Here is a 22,556-nt window from a genome sequence, read left to right as displayed (position 1 = left end):
AACAGAGACTTTCTTTCCGCCACCCCCCACCCCCACCTCCTGGCGGATTCTGATCATTATGCATCACAGCTTTTCAAAGCCCCCTCGAGCAGAAAGCGTTCTTGACCAGGAGGAATGCGATGGGGCGTATGGAGCAGGGAGAAAGAGTTGCATTTCTCTGCCACACATCATCTGGGGGGTGGGGGGTGCTGCTACCCAACGGGACAGAGCCACCCCCAAACCCCGCTTCATCTCTTTTGGCTAAATCTTTGCTAAATCTTTGCCAAAGGCATCCCCATCTAATGGCTAGAGGGAGGCAGGGAGGCACTTTGCTGGACTCCTGTCATTACTTGAAGGAAAAGCGCTTTTCACATGTACAGGGGATGATCATCTCTGCAGCTCTTCCACAGTTCTACCTATTTTGCAGCTCCGCACAGATTCTTCCAAGATGTCACCAAACCAGCAGCCATCCACCAAGGGCAGCGGGGAAACATCTGACATGCAGGAGAGAAAATTAACTCAAATTCTTATATACTAGTAAAAAAAAGAAAAGAAAATCTAACCACAAATGATTCCCCCCCCCCCACATTAAAATTACATTCCCCTTCTGTGGTGTAGGCCTAAAGTAAACTATGTCCCATTTATTTCGGAAATGACATGTTTCGGGTAGAAGTTTTAATGTGAAATGTGGTCTTCCTTTTGGAGATCTTCACCTAGGGGACACCGCTCTCGCCCACCTAGAAATCTACTTTGCCCCTTCTGTGCTGCCCCACTAGATTTTGGGGGGTGGGCAGTGCCACCGGGGGGTGGGGGAAGGTGGGCTCTTGTGCCTTGCCCCACTGCCGTGTGGTCAGATCCCGTCCAGTTCCAGAACTTGGAGAAAGTTTCTTCTTCAACTTCGGTGGCCGGAGGGGTCGTCGCTTGGGCTGCCTTGCCCAATGTCTTGGCCGGTCTCCTGCTGCCAGGGGCTAGTGGGGAGCGGTTCCACGGCCCAAATGGCAGTGCAGAGGCGCCCCTGGCCCTGGCTGGGAGACCCCCACCCTTTGTCTGGCGCTCTCCTCCGCCTGGCGCGTGGGCTGCCTGCAAACACCCGGGCCGTCTGGGCTACGTGTGAGCTGCTTCACCCCCCCCTCCTCCACTTGGGGGGCCCTTCCCTGGCCAAGCAGCCACAGTGTCCTGGGCCGGCGGTGAGTGACAGGCTGGGAGCGAGAGGCACCAAAAGCAGACGTGGGGGGAGGGGGGGGAGCTTCCCTGGCCTCCAGAAACAGCAGCCTCGACAGCAGCCGCTCACTCATGCCTCTCCCAAGCGCACCTGGCCCTGCCCGTAGGTGGCACACGTACGGCGCTGTCTTGCCAGGAAGTGTGCAGGTGAGAGGAGGAGGAGGAGGAGACCGTGAGCAAAAAGCAGCAGCAAGAAGGAAGGCAGGCAGCCAGCCCTCGGCTCAAGCCCTTCCTCGGACTGCCGGAGGAGGAGGAGAGCACATCTGCCTGACCAGCCCTCGCCCTCTCTCTGCCAGGTCTTCAAGAGGACTGGCGCCTTGGTTAAGGTGAGTGGACTGGGAGGAGCGCCGCAGGTGACGGCTGAGCAGGCGATGGGTTGACTTGGGAGCAAAGAAGGCTCTTTCGTGGGGTTCTGCAGGTAGGACGAGGAGGAGGAGGTCCTCCTCTTCCTCCCCCTTCCAGCTCCTCTGTGAAATTCCCTGGAACTAAACCGAGGATCGGGCTGCTACCTAGAAGAAAAAGGTTCGCTTCTGAGCGCTGGGAAAAGCAAGCTTTTGCCAAAAGCGCTCTCTCTCTCTTTCTCTCTCTCTCTCTCTCTCCCCCCCCCCCCCCCCCCGCTGAAGGGAATGCATGTTTAGTTTCAGTTTTCGGTTCAGCAGGAACTGAAGTGCAGTTGAGAAGTTTCCCCTCCATTTTTCTCTTTAAAGAAAACAAACCCCTTTCTCTCCCTCCCCCCCCCCCCCCGTCCCGGCATAGAAATGGGTGGTAGGATTAAATCACTGCCTTTTGGATGGCTGTTGTGCTAGAGGGCAGCTCTGTGGGCTTGAAGAGGCCTCTTTTATATCCCAGCTTGCTCCTTCCCTGTAAGCTTGGCCTGTTTCCCATTCAAAACATCTTTCTGCAACTAAAAATCTGGCAGAGTTGAGCATCTTCTTCGGAAGAAAAATAGTTTGCTTTTATTTTTATGCGCCTGGTGCCTGCGCACTCACGCACGCACGCTCCTTCTCAGCATTTCACAGCGGCTTTGTTTGCAGCAGAGGGGCTGGGACTGGGCCAGCCAAGTTTCTGCGAGGCTCGCAGGGGCGTCCCATGCTGCCTGGCAACTCCTGCCTCCCACCCTCGGTGCCATCTAGTCCCTGCACACCCGCCCTGGACACTATCGCTGCCCAGGAAGTCAGGTGCCTTTTTTTGAGCCATGTAGCCCGGTTGTCCTGTTCCCTCTCCCTGCCTCTCTGCACCAAGGCCTGAAGCCTTTCTGGTATCCATAGCAACACCTTGCCCAGGTCTGAGAGGCCTCCGCAGGGTCTGTGCCTCTCACAACTGCTTCGCACATGACGGCGCACTCCCTGCACATCTCTACACCATCATGCGTGATGATCGTGCGACTTCTGTCTTTCGCCACAGTTTTTATCTTGTGCTTGGGGAGGGGGAAGGTTGCTCCCAGTATGAGTAACTGCAGCAAACACATCTGAGTTCGTCGTGCCAGATGGCGGGTGCATCGTTTCCCTGTGAATTTTCACACTATCGCTACGTAAGGAAACACATCCTGCATGAAACAGCCCTTTGCTTGTAGTTTTCACAGGGCCTGCTATTTTGGATGATGTTGCCATTGACACTGTGGTGCTTTCCAAAGAATGAGAAGCCGGGTCTCTGCCCCAGGAGGCTTACAATCTAGAAACACAGCGCAAGGGAGCAAACAGAGTAAGGAAATGGAAATGTAGGATGAAGAGGCAGCTTTGCGTGTGCCTTCCTTGCAGTGTTGGTGTGGCTGACTTTTAACGCGGCTTGGATGTGTAGGAATTTGGCTTTTAATTCAACTCGGGTTGGTGCTGGAAATGGGCTCCCGGGTTCGTTTCAGCCTCCAAGTGCTGCTGCTGCTTCTTGTGAACAGACCTAGCCTTTCATCCTCCAAGCACACTCTGGGTTCACCACCCTTCCTTTACAGCCTGCACGGCTCAGGCCATGCTTCTGCCTTTGCTTGCAATGGGCGGTGGGGGGGGGGGGTGAGAGCAGCGTGGGAACCAGGAAAGTAGAAGGAGCCTTTCTCTTATGCATGCACACGACACATGCAAAAGAAGTTAAGTTGCGCAGGAAGCAGATTCATGTTGCCAAAGTGTGACTTCCGAGCCGAACCACCTGCAAAATCGATGGCAGGGGGAAAGGAGTTGAATGTTGTTTTCCTCTGGTTTTATTGCTTCCGTGCACCGTCCTGCCTCTTTCCTTTCTCTCTCCCGTCTTCCCTCTCTGGAGGACATGTAGGGTTAAGCGCCATACTAGCCCAGCTTCTTGCATCGTGGGCCTGCCCGAACTTGCAGGTTCGGGGGGGGCGGTGGCCAGGGTGTGGCTCGCCAGGCTGGTTGAGCTCCCACTGCACAGATTTCCTTTGGCCTGATGCCTGAACTGGATTAGGTTCTTCTTCTGCGAATTCACCCGCAGACTTGTGCAGGTTGCGGATAATGGGGGGCTCGGAATCTCACTGTACTCTTCTCCCCCACACACACACACACACACATTTTGCAAACGGATCTGTTCCTGCTGATTGGGGTGGGGGCAGCGAGGGGCAGGGAGAGGACTGGAGGTCCGCTCAAGCCTGCATGGTTTCCTTCTTTCCTTCTCTATCACATCTCTGCCTTCGGCGTAGCGATTCCTCTCTGTCTGCCATGCCAATGGGCACTGTGTGCTCTCTCCCTGCAGGGCCTAGGGCCCCCGCCCCGTCCCCCTGACACACCATGGCGAAGGATGGGGGATGCTGCCACCTGTGTGCCACCTGCCTCCTGTGCCTTTACAGCTGCCACTGGCATCGCAGCAAGAAAGGCCTGACAACCAGCAAGGTGAGTGGGCTGGGAAGCAGGGGTGGGGGCCCTCTGGGAGCCACCCTAGCCCCCCCCCATCATCAACCCGGAGAGCAAGCAGGGACTGTTGTGGCTCTCTTAGAGGGCACGAAGCAGCCGGAGAGCCGTGCTCAGGGCCACCTGGGCAATGCTAGATTCTGGAGGAGACGAGTGCCAGCTAGGCACGGTTAACTGTTCCTGCCCAAAGTAGCCTCATTCTGAATGGCTCTTCCCATTCTTCGGAGAGGGATATTTTGGCCTGGTTCTCCAAGCCTCCTTTGGGGTATAGCAAGCATTTCCCACTTCCCTGGGGCTCTTTGCACACAATGAGCCGTGGCACCCACAGGTGCCATCCTGAATGTTCAACCCCTGATTATGGGTTGCCGTGTCATGCGAACCTGGCCAGTAGGCATTATGCAGTAGAGGCTGGTGGCTCCGATGTCAGTGGGGTGGTGAATCCGCTCCGGTTTTCAGGCAGAGCCAGTCAGAAGTCTAAAGCGGCTCTCCAAGGTGCGGAAGAGGGGTTGCAGCTCATGCTATATTTATGCTCCTCTCATATATATATATATATATATATATATATATATATATATATATCCTTGCTAAATAGGTTTTGCAGGTTTTTGTATTGCTTAAAATGCCTGAAAAACTTATTTTTGGGCCAAGGGGGCAGGAGGGCCCTTTTAAACAAAAAAAAACCCCACTGTTCTCTTTCTTCAGCCGTTCACTCCCCTCAGGGTCATGGTTAGTTAGCCTTGAACTTGCTGTCAGTGCCACAGCTCATCCTTAGAGTATGCAAGATAAGATCTTGATTTGATTATATCTTTTTAGCCCAGTTTTCCGTCCATGGACAACACAAAAGTGCCATACGCTATTAAAACCTGAAGTGCAATAAGTCATAATAGAATCATAGAATCATAGAATAGCAGAGTTGGAAGGGGCCTACAAGGCCATCGAGTCCAACCCCCTGCTCAATGCAGGAATCCACCCTAAAGCATCCCTGACAGATGGTTGTCCAGCTGCCTCTTGAAGGCCTCTAGTGTGGGAGAGGCCACAACCTCCCTAGGTAGCTGATTCCATTGTCGCACTGCTCTAACAGTCAGGAAGTTTTTCCTGATGTCCAGCCGGAATCTGGCTTCCTTTAACTTGAGCCCGTTATTCCGTGTCCTGCACTCTGGGAGGATCGAGAAGAGATCCTGGCCCTCCTCTGTGTGACAACCTTTTAAGTATTTGAAGAGTGCTATCATGTCTCCTAATAAAACAGTTTAAAAGAGCACAGATTTTTTTAAAAAACCAAATCCATCACTGCAAGCAGAGGAAAGCTTGCTGGAATAAAACAGTTTTCAACAAGTTTCTAAATATTAGAAGAAAATGAGTCCAGTGGTTCTCCAAGGGGAGGGAATTCCGCAGTCTCAGGGCCACCACTAAAAAGGCCCTGTCACAGCCATGAGCCCAACTGATCTCAGATAAAAGTCCCTGAAGCATGTGCAGAGTGCATGCCCTCCACTGAGTATCCACAGCCAGCTTCATCTATCTAGAATTGGAACGGAGCTTCCAGGCCAGAGGGCATGCCATCCAAGGGCCAAGAACCGAGCACTGTGGGGCTTTGAGCACATTGATGTGCCATTCTCTAATCCATTCCTCCACTTTTCAGTGCGACTGTGCCTGGTTCTTCTTCCTCTTCTGCGTGTGCCTTTTCACCCTGGCCTGGCTCTATCTTGGCCTCGTCACCCTCAACGATTTCCACAACCTCAATGAGTGAGTAGAAGATACAACATAACCCCCTCCTCCCCCAACACCCCCACCCCCAACTTGCTAGCCTGGCCCTAAGCTTTCCCAATTCCTCTTTCTACCCCATAGATTCATTTTCCGCAAGACCGAGTGGTGGATGGACTGGTCTCTGGTGATGCTGTCTGGAACGGCGACTTTGGTGACCTACTCCTCTGTGCTCCTGGTACGGTTGGTCCTCTGGTTCTCTTCTTCCAGGGTTTGCCTCCCTGCCAGAACTTCCTGGTCCAGTTTTGGGATGAGTCAAGCCCCCAGGATCTGGGAGAATAAGGCTACTAGTCATAACGGCTACAGGTTACCTCCAGTCTCAGAGACAGTATTCCTCTGTATATGTACATTGTACATTGTACATTGTACATGTACATTGATGGTGCTATATAAATAAATAATAATAATAATAATAATACCAGTTGCTGGGGGAAATGGGACATGTTTTTGCACTCGTGTTTTACTTGTGGGCTTCCGATTAGACCTTCTCGTTGGCTACTCTGGAGACAGAATGCTGGACCAGATGGGCCTTTGTTCTGCTCCGGCATGGCTCTTCTTAATCCGTTAGGCCTTTGAGAGCATGTTCTTCCACCTGCTAGGAATGTTCTGCCCTGCCTGCTACTTAATGATACGGAAAGGTCCTTGTGACACCTCTGTACCATAGATTTAAAGCCATTTCTATGCTGCTGCCCTGCCCAGGAATCCTGGGAACTGTAGTCTTTTGAAGGGCATAGCACTTTCCAACACAGCAGTCTCGGGCACTTCACAGAACTACAGCTCACCTTTCCTTAAGCGCAATGGAGGCTGGTGGCTCTGGTGTTAGTGAAGGGCTGAATCCGCTCCGGGTTTCAGTCAGAACGTTTTGGAAGCCAGAAGGGGGTAAGGTTATCAGGGTTTTGTGGCTGAGCTTTTAGCCCCAGCATAACCTGCCACATGACTGGTAGCACTAGAATGAATTGTGCAAATAAAAAAATACATGCCAACGTTCATCTTGATTTTCAGCTTTTCTTGGTTGGATCCGGGTTGCCTTAACGCAGGGGTTAAAAAAAAACTTAAGTCAACACCATCATCTCCTTGTAAGAGAGTCCCTTTTCTCCTGCAGTCTTTGTCTGAAAGCTTTGCAAAAGTAGGTTCTTTGGTTCTAACCTTTTCCCTATTTTCATCCCAGGTTCTGGCGCTCTGCCTACAGCTCTGCCACCAACCCCTGAAGCTCCACTGGCTACACAAGGTAACCCTGCCCTGAGCACATTCTCAGGTTGCCCCCTTGCACCTCTTACAGGTTTCCTTTGCAGGAAGCACAGCCCTACGCCAAGCATGTAAGCCTGTGTAAGTGAAACAACTACATACTGCTTCCCTATTTATCCCCTGCCTCCCCTGCCTCCGTTCCAAATTGCAGATTGTAAGTTCTTTGGGGCAGGGGCCTGCCCTCTTCTACTCTGCAAAGTGCCACATGTACTGGTGCTGTATAAATAAAAAGAATAACAACCACTTTGGTGTTGAGATTGCTGGAGACTTATGGTGTGTTGTAATCTTTGGTTTGTTTTAAAAAGTATAAGTAGAATGTAGGTGGAAGTAAGCAGGATATACACTCCTACCAGGCAGCAGATCTGGTACCCCTCATGGGGTTCTCCAGAGAGAGAAAGATGCTTTCAGTCTTAAGCTCGTACCTTGCTCCCTCTTTCTTTTTGGATCTGTCTCTTTCTGTCTCTTTTCTGCTTCTGTCTCTGTCTCTGTCTCTCTCTCTCTTTCCCCTATCCCCCTAGTTCTTTCTCTCTCTGTGTCTTTTCGTATCTCTCTGCCTCTGCATCTCTATCTCTTCAAAATCACTTCTCTTCCTACACACACACACACCTACCTGTTGCCAGGTGTGTCAAGTTGTACTACTTCCTCTAAATGGATGACTTCCCCATTCCAAACACTTGGCATTTTCTGTATCAGGATACCATCCTCGCACAATTAGCTCCAACAATACCTCCCCTGACCATCCTGGACCATTTAAAGACTTTTATCCCTCTTTTGTCAAATCCTGGACTGTGCTTTAAGGCAAACTGGTAGTGATAGTCCCACTCCCAGAGAGCTATCTAGCAAGAGTATTTTATTTAGTGCCAAGAGTAGGCTGGGCTCTTTACAGAACATAGATGTGGTACAGTCCTTGCCAATCTATGCATAGGGCCTGCTTATCCAAAAGAAGTGCTCAGGACATCATGGCCACAACTGCCCTTCTTAGAATCATAGAATAGTAGAGTTGGAAGGGGCCCCTAAGGCCATCGAGTCCAACCCCCTGCTCAATGCAGGAATCCACCCTAAAACCTCCCTGACAGATGGTTGTCCAGCTGCCTCTTGAATGCCTCCAGTGTGGGAGAGCCCATGACCTCCCTAGGTAACTGGTTCCATTGTCGTACTGCTCTAACAGTCAGGAAGTTTTTCCTGATGTCCAGCCTGAATCTGGCTTCCTGTAACTTGAGCTCGTTATTCCGTGTCCTGCACTCTGGGATGATCAAGAAGAGATCCTGGCTCTCCCCTAATGATGGCATGAATCATAGAACTATAGAATAGCAGAGTTGGAAGGGGCCTACAAGTCCATCGAGTCCAATACCCTGCTCAATGCAGGAATCCACCTTAAAGCATCCCTGACAGATGGTTGTCCAGCTGCCTCTTGAATGCCTCTAGTGTGGGAGAGGCCACAACCTCCTAAGTAACTGGTCCTTAGACACTTACGTCACCCTTCGGTTTCTTCCAGGGCCTCCTGATCCTAACAGCACTCGTAGTGGCAGCAGCTTTTGTGGGGCTGGAAATCCAGTGGGCAGAGCAGTGGGAAAGCGCCTCCATCTCCCTGCAGGTAAGAGTCCACACCTGTCATGGGTCCTCGGAGAACAAGGGCCATGCCACAGCCGCTGCCACATGGATGCTGCTTTAAATTGAATTGCGTGAGGAGCTGTTGCTGTATAAGGGTTTCATGCTGTTGAAGTTTGGGCACTTTTTGTTTTTGCTGCTTGCTGAGTTGCGGCACACAACTTCGCTTGTGGTAGCAGGCAGCTGCGATTCATAGGAGCTTCCACGTGGCAGATTTTCCACGTGGCAGATTCTCAGCAGATGGTAGGTTGGTGTTCAGGGCTGATGGGGCACACATCCTGCACACATGCACTGTGGATACAGATGTGTTTGAAAACAGCACACGGTTCACTAAGTATTTATTTGTTTGTTTATTTATTACATTTCTATACCGCCCAATAGCCGGAGCTCTCTGGGCGGTTCACAAAAATTAAAAACATTCAAAGTATAAAACAACAGTATAAAACCATAATATAAAATACAATATAAAAGCTCAACCAGATAAAAACAGCAGCAATGCAAAATTACAAATTTAAAACACCAAGTTAAAATTAATTTATAGACTGTTAAAATGCTGGGAGAATAAAAAGGTCTTCACCTGGCGTCTAAAAGCATATAATGTAGGTGGCAAGCGAACCTCCTTAGGGAGCTCATTCCACAGCCGGGGTGCCGCAGCAGAGAAGGCCCTGCTCCTCCTGGTAGCCACCTGCCTCACTTCCTTTGGCCTTCCCTTCGTGATGGGAAACTCAAACCCTTACTGCCTTCTTCCATACAGACAGGAGGGTGATCACTGCATCTTGTGGTAGTGAAACCCATAGCTGTATGAAGTACTTCCTTTCATCTGTCCTGATTCGACTTCACGGGATGACCCCATTGGGTTCTAGTATTGTGAGAGAGGGAGAAAAATGTCTCCCCACATTCTCCATACCATGCATCATTTTGTACAACCCTGAAATCATGTCTCCCCTTACCCTCCTTTTTCCCCCAACTGTGGTAACGTTCCCTCAGAGGGGAGATGATCCAGCCCCTTTTCCAAGTCTACAATATCCTTTTTTTCGATGCGGTGACCAGAACTGTACACAGTATTCTAAGTGCGGTCGCACCCTAGACTTGCATAAAGGCAGTACGATACTGGCAGTTTTATTCTCAATTCCTTTTCTAATTATGCCTGACATGGAGTTTGCCTTCTTTACTGCAGCTGCACGCTGGGTGGACATCTTCATCGACCTGTCCACCACAACCCCAAGACCTCTTTCTGGGGGTTGGGAGCCTGTGCTGAAGCATTGGTCTATTCCAGACAGTGCTAGATCCCGGTTTGGGGGCAAAGGACCCTCCATGGGCCCCTCCCTCAATGAGCGCCCCTTCTCACCACCATTGCCACCAGCTTCTCTTCCTCCTCCTCCTTCCTCCTCTTTGCTACCACTTTCTTGCTTCACAGACAGCGAGCCATGGAGCCAGTGGGTCTGCTGTTCGCCTTCTCACCACCTGAGAAGAGGCAGGTGAACAAGCAGGCTGAAATGGGGGAAGAGGAGGAAGAGCCAATCCAGGGGACATAGGAAGCTGCCTTATGCGGAGTCGGACCATTGACCCATCTAGCTTAGTAGTGTCAACACTGACTGGCAGCAGCTTTTCAGAGTTCCGGGCCTACCTGGAGACGCTGGGGATTGAACCTGGGGCTCCTGGCAGGTGCGCAACCATGCCTACCCTTGATTCCAGCCCAGTTCATCCCCCATTCTAAAGGATGAAACGCCTCCCCTAAGACTTAGTTTCTAGTAAGAGCTTGAAGCGAACATCTGCTGAACTTGTGGGTTGTATTTTGGCCCCTCCCTCTTTGCCCCCACCCTGAGAGCTTCTCTGGAACCAAATTCAGCCCTCCGACCGAAAGAGGTCCAACACCCCCCGTCCCGTTCCTCAGCAACGGCCCTTCTCTGTGCCCTCCTGTGGCCTGGAAAGTCCAAAGCGACGCCTGCCTTTGTTTCTTCCCTCCCAGGCCACGGGCCCCTTCCTGCACATCGGAGCCGTGGTGGGCATGACGCTGCTTGCCTGGCCGGTAGCCGACTGCTTTTACCGGACATCCCGTTCAGGTACTGGGGAGGCCCAACCTCTTTGGCTTTGAGCTCTGGGTATGAGGACGCTACTTCAGCTCCTCTCGTTTCCTCTCAGTACAGTGGAGGCTCCTTCGACAGGCCTTTATACACCTTCGTGGGCTGGGACATTGGGACGAGAGCCCTGCGGGGTCGTTCAAAGGCCGCTAGATGTCACTGGCCTGCAGCACGGTGTGCCAAAGTTTGCTGTGTGGCCATTTCTTTAGTGGTCAGCAGGCGACGCTATTGCATTAGCTAGTTCCCCTCTGAGACTGAAGAAGTTATTCCTCATTGGAGAGAAGGAACTAAAACGACCCTAGTGATTTGGCAGGGAGGGGAGAACTGGGGCGAGTGTGTGGCATGGCTTCCCTCTTACCCAAGGGGCCTCTGCAAAGCGGGGGGGGGGGCTGGCGAACACTCCTCCTCCTCCTCAAGATGGTGGGTAGCTAACCTGCCCTTGACATCTCACGTGCCTTTTCCACCTCCACAGCCCTCCGGATACTTCTCCTGGTCCTGTACCTGGGCGCATTATTCGCTTTGTACCTGGCCCCGCTGGGCATTGACTCGCCCTGCCTTTTGGAGCATAGCCAGCTACCCCCCAAGCCAGCTCTGTATGGGCACCGCGGAGCTCCCATGGTGAGTAGGTAGCCCTTCCTTGGGGCTTCATGGTAGGAGAAGGGGGTGACGTTGGAGGCTGGGGCTAAAGAAACTGACAGAGAAGAAGTCTGGATGGGGCATGCTTGTGCAATCCGGAGCCACCCGCCCGGTGTGCAATCCCACATCTTAATTTGGAGCAGAGAAGTGTGTAATCTGCAGTTCCTTTATTTAGGCACGAATAAGAATCTGGGAAGCAGGGACCAACATTGGCCGGGCCCTTGAAGCTGGGCTGCCTCCATTTCCCTTACTTTCACCTAGAGGTGACACTCTCAGAGCAGATTGGCCTTGGGATGCTACGTGCTCCCGTGGCTCCAGGCCAACCCTTCCCCCTGAGCGCCCTTCAACAAACCTGGGTTGCGGCCACCCTCTAGAACAGTGGTTCCCAAACTTTTTCAGGTAACCGCCCCCTTGGTTCCACAAACTCATGTCCAGTGCCCCCTACCCTACACTATAAAAATCATTATTCAGAATAGTGGTTTTCAACAACCCACTAAGGAAGATAATAACAATAAAATTCAAAACAGTAACAATTAATTGAATATTTATTCAAAATCCGAAGCACCCGCCACAGGCTTGCTGAGAGAGGGAGGGAAAAGAAAACTAACGCCTCTGTTTTGCAGCCAGCATGGCGGGGCACACTAAGCAGGGTATGTCTCTTCATTAGTGTTTTGGTGCTTTTGAAACATTTCAATTCACCATTAAAAGGACTCTTCTTAAACACTATTAATACATGAGTAGATTCTTCCCCTATATGGCTTGAGACCAAACTATCTTCTCCCATTAAAATGTCCCTGGGTTTTAAGACCTTCTGGAGAGGCGTTCTCGGAAAAGACCACCTTGAGCGCCCCCCTGCTGCCCCGTTGCCTCTTAGCGCCCCCTATGCAATCCCACCACCCCCAAGGGGGTGGTACTGCCCACTTTGGGAACCACTGCTCTAGAATCTTGCTGTTTGGGGCGGCTTATGAAGGGAAGGGACTCTGCAGGGGTGTGTAGGAGCTCCTGCTGAACACACAGTACTTGGCATGCTGCTCCCCCAGGGGAATCCCTTGTTATCTCCAATCTGCAATTGGAGATAACAGGAAGATTCGTTTTTACAGTGCTCCCCCTTTCATTGGAAGTGGGAGTGAGCGGCATGAAGGGGGATCCCCTTGTTAACAACGACCAGAGATAACAAGGAGATTCGTCATTCTGTTTGCTCCCCAAGACCCCAGTAGCCTTCAGGCCAGTAGGGGAGTGCTTGGGAGGACAATGAGTGAGGTCTGCAGAGGGCGTCCAAGCCTCTGTGAGCTGGATGAGGTCCCCCACCCCTGTTAAAGATAGCTGTTGAATCCTGCTAGGAAGCCTGCTCTGCAGGACACAACCTAGAAACTAAAAGGATCGGTGGGCAGGGAACCAAAAAATGGCCGTCCTGCACTGCCTAAGCCCTCCACATGCCCCTGTCACTCTTCATCTCCCACCAGCTTGCACCTGAGAACACCCTGATGTCCTTCCAGAAGGCAGCCAATTGTGGTGTGAGTGTCTTGGAGACAGATGTCCTGGTGAGGTAAGGGGCAAAATGGACAGAGGAGCTGTGGGTCAAGAGAGGTGGAGCTTTCCTGACCTTGCACAACATGTCAGAATTCTTCACACACCCCTCTGGCGGGAAAAATGAATCCACACTCCAGACAATCTTTTCCTCTTTTTCGCCCCCAGCGCCGACTGGGTCCCTTTCATCATGCATGACGAGAAGCTCACCCGGACCACAGATGTACAAGAGGTCTTCTCAACTCGGGCCCACTCCAACGCCACCTCCTTCAACTGGGTGGAGCTGCAGCAGCTGGACGCTGGCAGCTGGTTCCTGCAGGTGAGAAATGGGGTCTGGGTCTGGCCTAACCCCAGGCATGTTTGGCTGGACTGAGCCTGCAGTTTTGCCTGCGTGTCAAGCAAAGTATTGCAAGAGGTCCCAGAACTTCTGGGACTTCGCGTGATACTTTCTCCCGGCCCCGTACAAGCACCGCACAGCTGCTGAAGTTGAAAGCGCTTTATGGGCAGTGCGCTGGGAAGGTGGGTGCGCCTATGCATGCAAAGAAAAGTAAGCCAGCCAGGCGCATGGGGCCAGCCAGGCATGCAGGGTTGGGAGGTGCATGAGCGGAGTAGGGCGGAAAGGAAAAGGAGATGTGGCATGCGAGGGAGGGAGGGAGCATGGGACCAAGAAGCGGCAGAGCCTTTGGAGGGGGAGAGTGCCACGACACAGGCTCTGAACACCAAGCCTGGCCGAGGCTACTCCCTGCTCAAGCCAAGCACCACCGCTTGATACGCCTGAGGCAAGGGATAAGAACCACCTTCCTCCAAACTATGTGGAGAAAGGGGTTAAATGGAGAAGGATTTCAATATATAAAATAAAACACTGTGAGTTATATGTGCTGAGGTGAATGATTGCAAGAATGGGTGCTAAATGTATAAACTTCAGATGATATATGCCAAACAGACACGTGGGATTTTTGTGGTAGTTAAAATCAAAATAATTAAAATTTATTTTTAAAAGTTCACAAGCTTCGTTTCAAATTAAAACATTTTAAAACCCTTTTGAAACCTCTCATCCAATCCTTTCACTCATTCACATACGCGCTTTCCTTTCTCTCACACAATCACTCTTAAGCTTTCTTTATTATCAGTATTGTTTAATATACATCAACTATGTGCACACCACACTCCAAAGACACCACTTTCTACTCTGAACCTCAAATTCTCCAGACCCAAGTACTCTAAGCACAGAGAGCGCTAAAGACTCTAAGAGTACCTAAAAAGTCTCCCTCAATCCCCCCTTATATATCCCTCCTCCCCCTCCCCAGACATTCTAATTCCGCCCACTCAGGCCAACATTTTAAAAACCACAGACTTACAAACTCCAGACATACATTTGGGAACTGACTTGTGGGATGTAACGCCACAGAGAGCACCCCTCTTCTCACACTCCGCCACTTGCATCCTCACGCTTCATGGTAGGACCGGCCCTGGTCAAGAGAGGCCAGAGCAGTGGGGGCCCTGTGACATGCTCCCTTTGTCTCCCTCCCCCCTGCCAGAAGCCCCCCTTCCCCACTGCAAGGCGCCTCTCGAGTGACGAACAGGCCCTGGCGCGGGCCCAGCGGATCTTGTCTCTGAAGCAGCTGCTGGTCGAGGCCACGAGGCTCAACGTCTCGGTCATGTTTGACCTGCGGCCAAAGGAGGACCCCCACTACGAGCACCTCGTCAACGCCACTGTGCAGACCATCCTCCAGTCGGGAATTGCCCCGGAGCTGGTGAGTCACCATCCTCATCCTCATCCTCCTCGAATGGGAAATAGCCTTCCCCAGCGCCCATCGTTCCCACTTAGCACGGCAGGGAAGGCTGAATGGGCCATACCAGGCTTGCAAGCCAGTACCCTGGGAAGGAAGGTGGTAGACCAGAAAGGGGAGCGGATACATTTGTCTTGGAAAAATTCAGCCTAGGTCAAGCCTACCCACACTGCAACTTGAGCTATAGGAAACAGATGCAGGGAGAGAGCATTTAGGATGAGATCCTACGCACGTTTAGACTGAAAAAGGCCTACAGCTCCCAGCATTCCCCGGCTGGGAATGCTGGGAGATGGAGGCTTCCCCCCCCCCCATCTAAACATGCATAGAATAGCACCCTAACAAAGCCAGTAACCTCCCTGTCCTGGCCAAAATAGGCAGGAAATTCAAGTCCAGGAACCAGTGAAACTAGGGTGACCATATTTGGGAAACCAAAAAAGAGGACACCTAGTGTGTGGGGGGAAGCAGCTTTCGGAGTCCTGCAGAAAGTACGTTATTCCCCCGCCACCTTAAAGAACCCGATTGGAGTGGAGGAGGGGAAAGGATTTCATTCTGCACCACCACCATCCACTCCAATTGGGGCCTTTTCTATAATGTCCACGAATGACCCACTTTCCCCTTTAAGACCTCAATTGGAGCTCGGGGTGGGGGAAAGATGTGCCTCAAGAAAGCATGTCATTCCCTCCTGCCATGCTAATGGCAGCCTTAAAGGGGAAGGTGTGTCATTCCAGGACATTATTGAAAATTATAGAAAATCCCCCCTGACACCATGGAAAGAACAAAAACCAGGACAAATCCGGGGAAATCCTGACAGTTGGTCACCCTAAGTGAAACTGCAGGACTGCGGGAACACAATGGCATCTAAGCACCTAGGAAAAGCTGTCAAGGAGGGACCTGATCAGGTATTCTGGAAGGGGGAGTTCTACAGTTTTGACTGTTACCATGAACTAGTCGCCCTTTGCCTATGAACCAGACGCATTTCTGATAGCAGTGGGATACAGAGCAGGCCTCCCCAAGCTGAGTACAAGGCCTCGAGTCACACCATTTCTCTCTCCTCCGTGGCCCAGATCTTGTGGCTGCCTGACGAATTTCGAGAACAGGTGAAGAAGGAAGCACCTGGATTCCAGCAGATCTATGGCCGAAAGAGGCTGAGCAATGAGACGGAAGAGTTTCTGCATGTCAACCTGCCCTACCAGAACCTCAGCAGCACAGAAATCCGGTTAGAACTGGGAGTGGGCAGTGGGACAAGTCAGCGGGGATCTCACAGCATGTGGGATCAACCCCATCCAAGCAGAGAATTAGCTATCCCAGCAGGGTGAAAGGTCAAGCATCCTGAGATTGGGAGGTGGGGGTTGCACGTGCACGATGCAGCGTAACTGATGGGCCTGTTCAGAAAAATCATGCAGGCCACGGAATCTGTGGATGTCATTGCATGTTATTGTTGAGTAAAGGATACATCCATCTCTAGTGGCTGAGTACTGAAAATAATCCGTAAGTGTGGCAGCAGTTTTGCAGGGTAGATGCTCTGGGACAAGACACTCCCAAGACGCCCACCTTGCCTCTGGAAGCCCATCTTCTCCTTGCTGCTCCTTAGCACTGCACACGAATGCACACGATCAAATGCACACAACTGGGGTGCGTGGGGGTGGCCGTTTTGAATATGGCCGTGTCATCTGAATGTGGCAACCATGGGCTATATAAGGGTTGAACAACCCTCATATCACACAGCAACAGACCATGGGTTATTTGAGGGTTGTTGAAGCCTCACATAACCCGCATTCTCTGGGTTCAGACAACCTAAGCTGGGGGTGGGGTGTGAATATTCAAAACCTGCGCTGCAGCCCACCGTAAATGAACTGTGGTGGTGTAAACCAGGTCATTGGGGCTTCACGCGGAAAAACGCCGTTGCAGTCAGCTGATGTTCTGGGTTGGTACTGGCCGCTCCCACTTTGTGCCTCATAGAATCATAGAATAGCAGAGTTGGAAGGGGCCTACAAGGCCATCTAGTCCAACCCCCTGCTCAATGCAGGAATCCACCCTAAAGCATCCCCGACAGATGCCTCTTGAAGGCCTCTAGTGTGGGAGAGCCCACCACCTCCCCAGGTAACTGATTCCACCGTCGCACTGCTCTAACAGTCAGGAAGTTTTTCCTGATGTCCAGCCGGAATCTGGACATCTGGACTCCCCCTTTCTTCCCTAGGGAATACCGCAAGGACAACATCTCCGTCAACCTGTATGTGGTGAATGCCCCGTGGCTCTTCTCGATCCTGTGGTGTGCAGGGGCCAGTTCTGTGACCACCAACAACTGCCAAGTACTGCAGGGGATGGAGCGCCCCCACTGGCTTCTGGTAAGGAAACGGGGGGAAGGCTATCCCTCTGCCTGTTGTGACCTGCTCTCAGGGTGGGCGAGAGGCCGTAGCTCAGCGGCAGAGCCCCTGCTTTGCATGCAGAAGGTCCCAGGTTCGATCCCCGACAGCATCTCCAGGAAGGGCTGGAGACACTCCTGCCTGAAACCCTGGAGAGACGCTGCTGCCAGACAGTGTAGACAATACTGGGTTAGATGGACCCAGGGTCAGACTCAGTAAAAGGCGGCTGCCAGCCTACCGCTTCTCCCAACTCAATTCTCCTACTGACCTTTGTGCCACATGTGCACCCACAGCCTCGTGCCACGTACCAAATGATCTGGATTGTGACAGACTGCGTCTCCTTCCTGCTGATTGCCTGGGCCTTCCTGCTGCTGAAGTGAGTACAGCGCACGCAGGACTTGAGGCTCCTTTTTGTACAGCAGGGCATCATCCTCTGGTTGTCGACCTCTGCGTAGTTCCGGTCTTCCCAGCATGGAGTTTGGGCGGGGGGGGGGGGGGAGAGAGGCAGGGTCTGTCTCTCAAAAAGCCAGCACCTATCCTGCGCACCTGAGGATGCTGAAGAAAGCCGTCTCCAGGGGCTGAGTGCCTGCTTATGCTTCTGTATGCACACACTGTGGGAAGGCTGCCACAGGCTTCAACATGCCTGCCTGTTCTTTGGGCTGCTTGATGTCCAAGGACCAAGAAGTGACATTTAGGATGTAGTGAAGCAGGGGAGAGTGAGGTGCCTTGGCTGTGAGCTAACCTTTTCCCTCCCTTTCTCTTGTAGAAGATGGTCCGGGAGAAAAGAGTCAGCAGGTAAGAGTTGGTCCTTTGGAACGATTTGATATTTCTCCCGCGTTTTACGTGCTGCAATGAGGAAGGAACCTCTCGTGCAAGCACTGAGTCATTACTGACTCTTGGAGGGACGCCAGCTTTCACTGACATTTTCTTGGCAGGCCTTATAGCGGGGTGGTTTGCCGTTGCCTTCCCCGGCCGTTGTTACCTTTCCCCCAGCTAACTGGGTACTCATTTTACCGACCTCGGGAGGATGGAAGGCTGAGTCGACCCGAGTCGGCTGCCTGAAACCAGCTTCTGCTGGGATCGAACTCAGGCCGTGGGGAGAGTTTCAGCTGCAGAAACTGCAAACACAAAAAACCCAATCCAACCTCACGTTGGGCACTTGCAGCATTCCTGCATGGCCTTTCCAGTTACAGCACCCTCTACCACCCTGTCACTGGGGCTGGGGAGGACAGACAGGTGCAGTCATGCTCCTGCTATTTCCCAGCCTATAGCCCAGCGTTTCCCAAGCCCAAGATGTGTTGGCTGTGGATAATGGGAGCTGTACTCCAATGGATCTGGAGGATAATGGGATAGGGAAGGCTGCTGTAGCCTGTCAGAAGTTCCCAACCCTCCCACGCCCCCCTACAGCCACTACACACCCCTTTTAAGTCCAACCCACTTGGACTTACAGGATGGGTGGGGGACCTTTTCTCTGCGGGCAGCCCGGTGCCAGTAGTGAACAGGGCCACCCTCTTTCTCCCTTCCTGCTACCTGCTTTTCCTCCCTAGCTAGAGCAGAGGGTGGTTGAAATTAGGCAGAGAGCCACAGGCTGCCACTCCTGTCCTGGTCTCTTCAGTCCACATGAATGGACGCCATGTTTGCGATGCTAAATGCATCTGCATGTTTAGCTCCCCTCTCTTTGCAGATGGAGTCTATTTGGGGGGGGGGGCACAGAATGCTGGGCGGCTCAGCCCAGGAGCACTGCCTGCATTCACACCCATCTCGCCTTGTGCTTCCAGGTTCTGACTCAGATGTGCTCCTGACCAAGATCCACGTCCTGCTGTCCGAGTGACGTGGGAGCACAAAGGAGGCGTGGGCCCTTTCCTTCCCGGTGCTGGCTTGGGGAAGGGGGGGGGGGACCACCTCTCTTCTTTCAAACTGCCTTTTCTGGGAATGGCTGGGGTTTGTCAGCTGCTGCTGGCGACCCGTTGGGAGTGGCCCGCATTCTTCAGAGCCGAAAGAAGCAGCATTCATGTGGTTGCTGGGCAGGACAGACTGGACTCCTGCACTTTGTGTGGGTGTTCGCCCAGTGCCTCCCTTGGCACGGCCCAGATCCTGGCACTCCTGCAAGAGCACTGTACCTGCTGGGGCAGAGACCTGGAGCCTGCTTTGTGAAGGTCAACATGTTCTCCTTGGTGGGGGAAGTGACCAGCATCTTTTAAATGTCTCTGCAGCTGTTGTCAATAAAGCAAACTACATGGACTGGGAAAACTGGAGCTGAAGCGCACTGCCATTCTTCTTCCGGCGAAGGCGCATACTTTCCCTCCACAGCTTTCTGTCTATCCCTTAATTGACAACCTCAGGGGTTTGCTACTGAAAGGAAGTCGTCACTCTTAGGCAACTGCTAGTGTTCACGCATAATGCTCCATTAGCTCTTCCCAACCTGTTACCCTCTAGAGAAGTGGACTACAACTCCCATCCCAACGGCATGGGCAAGCTGACTGGGGACAAAGGGAATATATGTGGAGAGCACCAGGAAGCATCTGTGACTTGGAGCCATGTTTTTGCACCGTTGCAAAAAACACCAGATCCTTCATTTTTAAGGATCAATTCATGGTGGCAGATGAGACCTGTAATACAACTGTGGTTCCCAGGGTGGGAGGAGGCGCCCTGTGAAAATCATGAAAATCTGTGCCTCAGATCCATATTTTTTTTTTGCACATTCATGGCGCAATGAATCCCTAGATACATGGTTTTTTGGACACAGTCCCTGCCCACTAATACGATTTGATGGTAGTTTTGGTGGAACCCACTCCAATAATAGGATCCGTGTCTTTGTGCCATGCCAGTCTCAAAAAATGCCAGCTATATGATTTTTTAAAGTTCAGTCCATGGTGGCAGAAATCCTGTGATGTAACTGCAGTTTTGGAGGGAGCCCCTGTAAAAATGCAAGCGACCCATTAGGATCTGTGCCACGGATCCATGTTTTTGTGCTATGGTGGTACGATGAACTAAGGGATACTTGACTTCTATGGCTTGGTCTCGTGATTTTCACCATGATTTTGGGGGGATCCCACGTAAAAAGTACAATGATCTGTGTCTCAGGTCCATTTGGGGAGAATCCTGCTCACTGGGCAAGGGCTTCAGCTTATGGATCTGTGACTTGCAGGCGGCTAGACCGGCATGGAAGGACTGTGGTTGGTGCCACGGCATGGTCTCTCCTTAGCAGGATACACGCAATCCCGTTGCCACACATAGTTCAAACTCCATTGGCAGCAGGAGCAGAGGAGCCGAGACTATCTCCGGCCTCGATCCTTGCACCTGGATCACCACACAGGGGCTGGGGGGAAGGATGGCCTTGTCTTCTCCAAGAACAGCTGCCCTACAAACCCAACTGCAGTGTGTCGTCCCCCTTCCTTGGGACAGGCTTGCTAGCTTGCCTTGCTCCCTGGCTGGCAGCCATGCCCTCCAGAGAGCCCCTATCGAAAGGGTTTGGAAGGTGGGCATGGAGCAACTGGTCTTATACCCCAGGCCTCCCTTGAAGACAGAGGCAGATGGGGTCTCTCCACATGGATAACCATGCCGTGGGGTGGGGTGGGGTGGGGTGGGGGAAGAGAATATTAGAAATGCAGTGGAGCTCCCTCCCAATGTCACTGCACATGGGCAGGGAATGTTGCAAAGGTGAAAGTTGGGATAGATTGCAGCTAAGTGCAAAGACAGCTACACACGGTCACTCATCTGTAGGTGCACAGGCAAGGGCCCACACAAGTAAGTCACGGAGGAGGAGGAATAATTCAGTAGGGGTCTTTCAGTAATGCAAGCCACCTTCCCCTCCTCTGCACATGCCCTCTAACTGCTATCTACCATGGGCAGACACCCTCTTAATACCCCCTTTATGACTCAGTGGTTGCACCCGTCAACTCAGTGGTGCCACTGCTGTGCCCCCACCCCCGTCTCCCTGCTCTTTCATTGGCTAAAGCTGCTGTGTGAGAGCCACCATGGTAGAGGGTGTTATGGGTTACCAATCTTACCCTGGCACATCCCATTGAAATGAGAAGGGAAGAGATGGAACCCAGAGGAGGGGAAAGAGTTCCGTATTGACTGTAGGGGTTGCCATTTCCATGGCCTCCAGATGAAGCTTGCTTTTTTGGGTCTGCTGTCTCCTTCAATCTTTGGAGGGGGCCTGGATCTTTCCACATGGCTCTAGGGAGCCAATGGCTGTGTTGATAGGTCCGGTGGCAAGACTGGATCATAAACCTCTAGCATAAGAACTGCGGATAGGATGTCTCTCAAAAAAACAACCTTTATTCAGCCTACAACCCTACTAAAAATACCATGGGCAAGTGTTTTGAAGGAGAGGAATAGGAAGAGAAGGGAATGTGCATAGCATAAATGGAAGAAACGCATATATTGAATGCTTAATGTGAAAGCTAAAATTCTCCTGATCCTGCTTAAAAGGAAAAGTCCTATGGCGCTTCTAGGAGGATTTTAGCAGACCCGTTGAGAAAAAGGATACACACTGACAGGCTGCCCATAAGATCTTTTTATGTACCTTTCCTTTTCAAATTTGTGGTGTAGCCAGTACAGTCAAGGTGGTGCACAGTTGCCTCAAAGGACAGCGTAGGAACAAAGCAGAAAAGCAATCACACAAATAAGCAGAGTGCGCAGTTAAATATTGTGCCTCGAATGGGGACATAGAAGCCAACAGAACGCTAATGGTGATGCAATGTGATGTAGGGTTTAGAGTGTTGGACTGGGTCTCAGGAGACCCGGGTTCTAATCCTCACTCAGCTATGTAGCTGACTGGATGACTTTGGGCCAGTCACTGACTCTCAGCCTAACCTACTTCACAGGGTTGCTGTGAGGATTAAATGGAGAGGAGGTCTGTGTAAGCCACCTTAGGTTGCCTGGAGGAAAAAAGGCGGGATATAAATGAAATAATAATTAAATTAACATATAACACACCACACGCCTTAGGCGATGGCAGGCCATCACAGAAGGGGCCAGGCAACTTAATAGTGCACAGGGCACCACTCACATCACAGGAACTTGCCCCTATGGCTAGCTGGAGAATCTCTTGCGGAGGTTATGTTGGAAGATGGAATCTCTCCTGCACTGCAGCTCTTGACCAACAGGTGACAGCCGATCTCTATCAATGCTGGTTTTACAGAAAGCTAGTAACGGAGATCTGCATTAATGCCATCCATTCTTTGAGGTGGCCGAAAACACCCCACAGCACAGCAACCCTTCGCTTTTGAGCAAAAGGAGCCCGACGCCTCAGGCTACTTGCCCCACATTGCAGGCTCCAGCCTCCCCCACAACCGCTGCCCTGCAGATGTGTTGGGACAACAACTCCCAGTGGCCATGCCGACTGCAGATGATGGGAGTGGCAGCGCAAGTTGGAGAAGGGTGCCCGGCTGTCCTACAGCAACTCTCTGGGGTCTGAGATAGAGGTCCATCCGCCGCCCCCACCCACCCCCATCACTGGCAGCTGATCCTCTTACCTGGAGACGCGAGGGA

General features: G+C 51.9%; 1 protein-coding gene across 2 annotated transcripts; it reads left to right on the top strand.

The window, feature by feature from the left end:
• Window positions 1-1,468: 1,468 nt before the first annotated feature.
• On the top strand, window positions 1,469-19,307 carry GDPD2 (glycerophosphodiester phosphodiesterase domain containing 2). Of its 2 annotated transcripts, none has more exons than XM_063141617.1 (16): window positions 1,469-1,526; window positions 3,895-4,031; window positions 5,686-5,789; window positions 5,892-5,985; window positions 6,976-7,035; window positions 8,548-8,646; window positions 10,630-10,723; window positions 11,214-11,359; window positions 12,841-12,923; window positions 13,073-13,223; window positions 14,443-14,658; window positions 15,759-15,910; window positions 16,892-17,039; window positions 17,351-17,433; window positions 17,824-17,852; window positions 18,836-19,307. In XM_063141617.1, exons 2-16 carry the CDS (start codon window positions 3,930-3,932, stop codon window positions 18,886-18,888), a joined length of 1,614 nt encoding a protein of 537 aa, XP_062997687.1. In that variant the 5' UTR covers window positions 1,469-1,526; window positions 3,895-3,929; the 3' UTR covers window positions 18,889-19,307. The 2 variants fall into 2 exon arrangements, with proteins under 2 accessions (XP_062997687.1, XP_062997689.1); XM_063141619.1 differs by lacking the exon at window positions 1,469-1,526 and adding an exon at window positions 3,590-3,646.
• Window positions 19,308-22,556: the final 3,249 nt, after the last annotated feature.

Source organism: Elgaria multicarinata, chromosome 15, assembly GCF_023053635.1.
Source record: "Elgaria multicarinata webbii isolate HBS135686 ecotype San Diego chromosome 15, rElgMul1.1.pri, whole genome shotgun sequence".
Lineage (NCBI taxonomy): Eukaryota > Metazoa > Chordata > Lepidosauria > Squamata > Anguidae > Elgaria > Elgaria multicarinata.
This window is presented reverse-complemented; position numbering and strand designations above follow the sequence as displayed.

Coding starts and splice junctions, on each gene's coding strand:
- GDPD2 (XM_063141617.1), top strand. CDS start 3,930: ATGGCGAAGGATGGGGGATGCTGCCACCTGTGTGCCACCTGCCTCCTG. Junction 5,986..6,975: donor CCTACTCCTCTGTGCTCCTG/GTACGGTTGGTC, acceptor TTTTCATCCCAG/GTTCTGGCGCTCTGCCTACA. Junction 14,659..15,758: donor CGGGAATTGCCCCGGAGCTG/GTGAGTCACCAT, acceptor TCCGTGGCCCAG/ATCTTGTGGCTGCCTGACGA.